This window comes from Sinocyclocheilus rhinocerous, unplaced genomic scaffold (genome assembly GCF_001515625.1).
Source record: "Sinocyclocheilus rhinocerous isolate Xijiao unplaced genomic scaffold, SAMN03320098_v1.1 scaffold568, whole genome shotgun sequence".
Classification (NCBI taxonomy): domain Eukaryota; kingdom Metazoa; phylum Chordata; class Actinopteri; order Cypriniformes; family Cyprinidae; genus Sinocyclocheilus; species Sinocyclocheilus rhinocerous.
Genome location: NW_015652173.1, coordinates 369,467 through 370,316, shown reverse-complemented (window position 1 = coordinate 370,316; position 850 = coordinate 369,467). Strand labels below are relative to the sequence as shown.

General features: G+C 31.3%; 1 protein-coding gene across 1 annotated transcript in view; it reads right to left on the bottom strand.

Moving 5' to 3' along the window:
- Nucleotides 1–850, bottom strand: part of LOC107714030 (ETS homologous factor-like) — a gene marked incomplete at its 3' end in the record, with an annotated part of 18,083 nt that overhangs the window by 4,867 nt on the left and 12,366 nt on the right. Inside the window, exons 4-5 of the mRNA XM_016519716.1 lie at nt 578–634; nt 341–400 (exon numbers count right to left, since the gene is read on the bottom strand). Coding sequence (XP_016375202.1) covers nt 341–400; nt 578–634 — 117 coding nt within the window. The remainder of the gene's footprint in view (nt 1–340; nt 401–577; nt 635–850) is intronic.

Below are 850 nucleotides of genomic sequence, written 5' to 3'. Positions count from 1 at the left end.
ATTAGGATATTAAGTAAAGATCATGTTCCATGAAGATATTTTGTAAATTTCCTACTGTAAATATGTTAAAACTTAATTTTTGATTAGTAATATGCATTGCTAAGGACTTAATTTGGACAACTTTAAAGGTCCAACTTTTTGGACAATTTTTTTTTTTGCACCCTCAGATTTCCAAATAGTTGTATCTCGGCCAAATATTGTCCTTTCCTAACAAACCATACATCAATGGAAAGTTTATTTATCTCATCAATTTAAAAAAAAAACCTTATGACCGGTTTTGTAGTCCAGGGTTACAAATAAGAAAAAGAAAAAAAAATGAATTTAGTAATTTCACAGGTACCTGAAGTGTTGTAAAAGTTGGATTCTTCCTTGAAGGGGAGGATGGAACAAGGGAAGTCTGCTGAGGAAAATGAAGTACTTGGTTACAAAATCGTGATATGAAAAGTCTATAATTATTTCAAGAGAATCTGTAAACTTCTGTTTTCAGCAGCAGATGTGGGTCAATGTTAAGTCTCTGATATTATGTGAACTTGTGAACCAAAAGCTCTTTAGTTTTACTTTGTGTGTGGTTACTTACTCTCTATTTCTGTTTTAATGTCCCCTGGTGTAAACATATCTGTTTGACCATACTGACCTGTGAGACATTAAATAAGAAAAGACAAAAAAATTAAAATTATGTCTCAATAACAGAGTACATGTTTTGCAACGACTACCATCAAATTTCCAAGTCACTCCCACATCATGTTGTCTTAAACCAGTTTAACTTGTTGGCACAGTTCTCACATGTCACCTGTATACATTTTTCTGGATTTAATTAGGTTTAGTAACAATAAATTGTTTTTTTTTTTTT